The 1,852-nt window shown below is 62.8% G+C and overlaps 1 protein-coding gene across 1 annotated transcript in view; it reads left to right on the top strand.

The window, feature by feature from the left end:
* Window positions 1-1,852, top strand: part of CACNA1G (calcium voltage-gated channel subunit alpha1 G) — a 68,298-nt gene that overhangs the window by 64,781 nt on the left and 1,665 nt on the right. Inside the window, 2 exon segments of the mRNA XM_077776909.1 lie at window positions 345-522; window positions 803-972. Coding sequence (XP_077633035.1) covers window positions 345-522; window positions 803-972 — 348 coding nt within the window.

The following is a 1,852-nucleotide window of genomic DNA, read 5'->3' as shown; positions in this document are numbered from 1 at the left end:
AATCTTCCACCGCTGCTGCTCCGGGGCCTCTTAATGGGGCCCTTAGAACCATCTCTTGAACCACCTGCTGGGTTGGACCTGGGGGCTGCTCTCTGTTTTCTGGACACCTCACCCCTCCGCCATCCCCACCAGGAGGCTCTGAGATGATGTGGTATTGGACAGCTTTCTGGGGCAGGGTCTCCTCCCACCTGCTTCCTTGCTGTGCTGGGGGGTTCATCCATGTGTCTGCCCCCTTTCCNGGGGGGGCTTCTGGATGCTGTCGTCCAGCTCCGCCTCAGTTAGCCAATCCGGATATCCGGGTGCCTCTCTTTTTTTCCCACCTCCCTCCCCTGTTCCTTTTGCAGATGGAGCCCCACCCTGAGGGGGTGCCGCTCGCCCTGGGACCAGACCTGCTGACTGTGCGGAAGTCTGGAGTCAGCCGGACGCACTCTCTGCCCAACGACAGCTACATGTGCCGGGATGGGAGCACTGCCGAGCAGTCCCTGGGGCCCAGAAGCTGGGGGCTCCCCAAAGCTCAGTCAGGTACCAGGGCTCAGGCAAGAGCTGCTCGGCTCACACAGGGAGACCCCATCCTTGCCTGAGCCCAGGGTGGGAGGAGCACTGGGGCAGCAAGAGAGGTCTCTCCGAGCGCCAAGGGACCCCCAGCCCGTGGAGAGTGGTTTCCAATCCAGGCTGAGGGGTCTGCGGTGAGGGTAGAGGCCCCGACGGGGGAGGGAGAGCGGAAAGGAGGGACTCAGGTAAGAGCCAGGCCACTGGCCTGCCAGCCCTTCTCTCTCTCTCCTCCTGCTGTCTCTGCGCACAGGCTCCATCTTGTCCGTCCACTCCCAGCCAGCAGACACCAGCTACATCCTGCAGCTTCCCAAAGAAACACCCCACCTGCTCCAGCCCCACAGCGCCCCCACCTGGGCCACCATCCCCAAACTGCCCCCCCCAGGCCGCTCCCCTTTGGCTCAGAGGCCACTTAGGCGCCAGGTAAGCAGGTGTGGAGGGCTGGGCCAGGGCCCCGGAGCTGGCCTCTCCGCTGGGAATCCCGGGCTGTTGGTGACAACCAGGTTGCCACTTCTCATTCTTCCGACGAACGTTTATTATGTGCTGACCATGGTCCAGAGGCCATTCTAGGTGCATCTGGCAAAGCAGAAGTGGTCTGTGCCCTTCTGGTGTGTGCATCCCTCTCCTTTCCTTCACTGAGGAAGCCTGGAGACCGGAAGGGGCCATGGTTGCTTAGGGACACATGTCAGCTCGGTGGGAGAACCCAGGTCTCTGGACTCCCTTTCCCTGGCCCAGAGTCGCCTCCAGATTATTCTCCCTACTTCCCGACTTAGCCTAGGGACACAGGGCACGGCGTGCTTTGGGTATCTCCACCTTTGGCCAGGCCCGGGGCCCACCTTCTGGGGGCACAGAGCTGAGGCTTGTCTGACCCCCACTGTGACAAGGCCCTGGGTGCCGGGCCCTGGGGCCACAGCCCCGCTCTCTGGAGCTCACGGTCTCACAGCAGAGCCATAAATGCCGTCAGATCATTGCAGCTGGCTGCTCGTGCGTGCGGTGCGTTGGGGAGCAAAGAGGAGGAATGGGTTAGTCTTAATGTGGGGAGAGAAGTTGTCAGGCGCTGCGTCACAGGAGGACCTGAGCCCACAAAGTTGAGGGGTGCTCGTCATCCGAGAAGGGTATTCAAGACCAAAGAAAGAGCCTGTGCGAAGGCTGGGAGGCATGAGGGAACCAGCCCGGGAGCAGAGCTGGCCCAGGGCTTGCTGGTGTCCCGAGAGTTGGGAGCTTCAGAGAGCGAGTCCTGCAGGCGTGGGGGAGGGGCGGGGGAGCAGGGGGAGGGCCAGGGGAGCAGGGCTGGTGGGGGATG

This window comes from Crocuta crocuta, unplaced genomic scaffold (assembly GCF_008692635.1).
Source record: "Crocuta crocuta isolate KB4526 unplaced genomic scaffold, BGI_CrCroc_1.0 scaffold352, whole genome shotgun sequence".
Taxonomy (NCBI): Eukaryota; Metazoa; Chordata; class Mammalia; order Carnivora; family Hyaenidae; genus Crocuta; species Crocuta crocuta.
The sequence above is the reverse complement of the archived record's forward strand: the minus strand, read 5'-3'. Positions and strand labels throughout refer to the sequence as shown.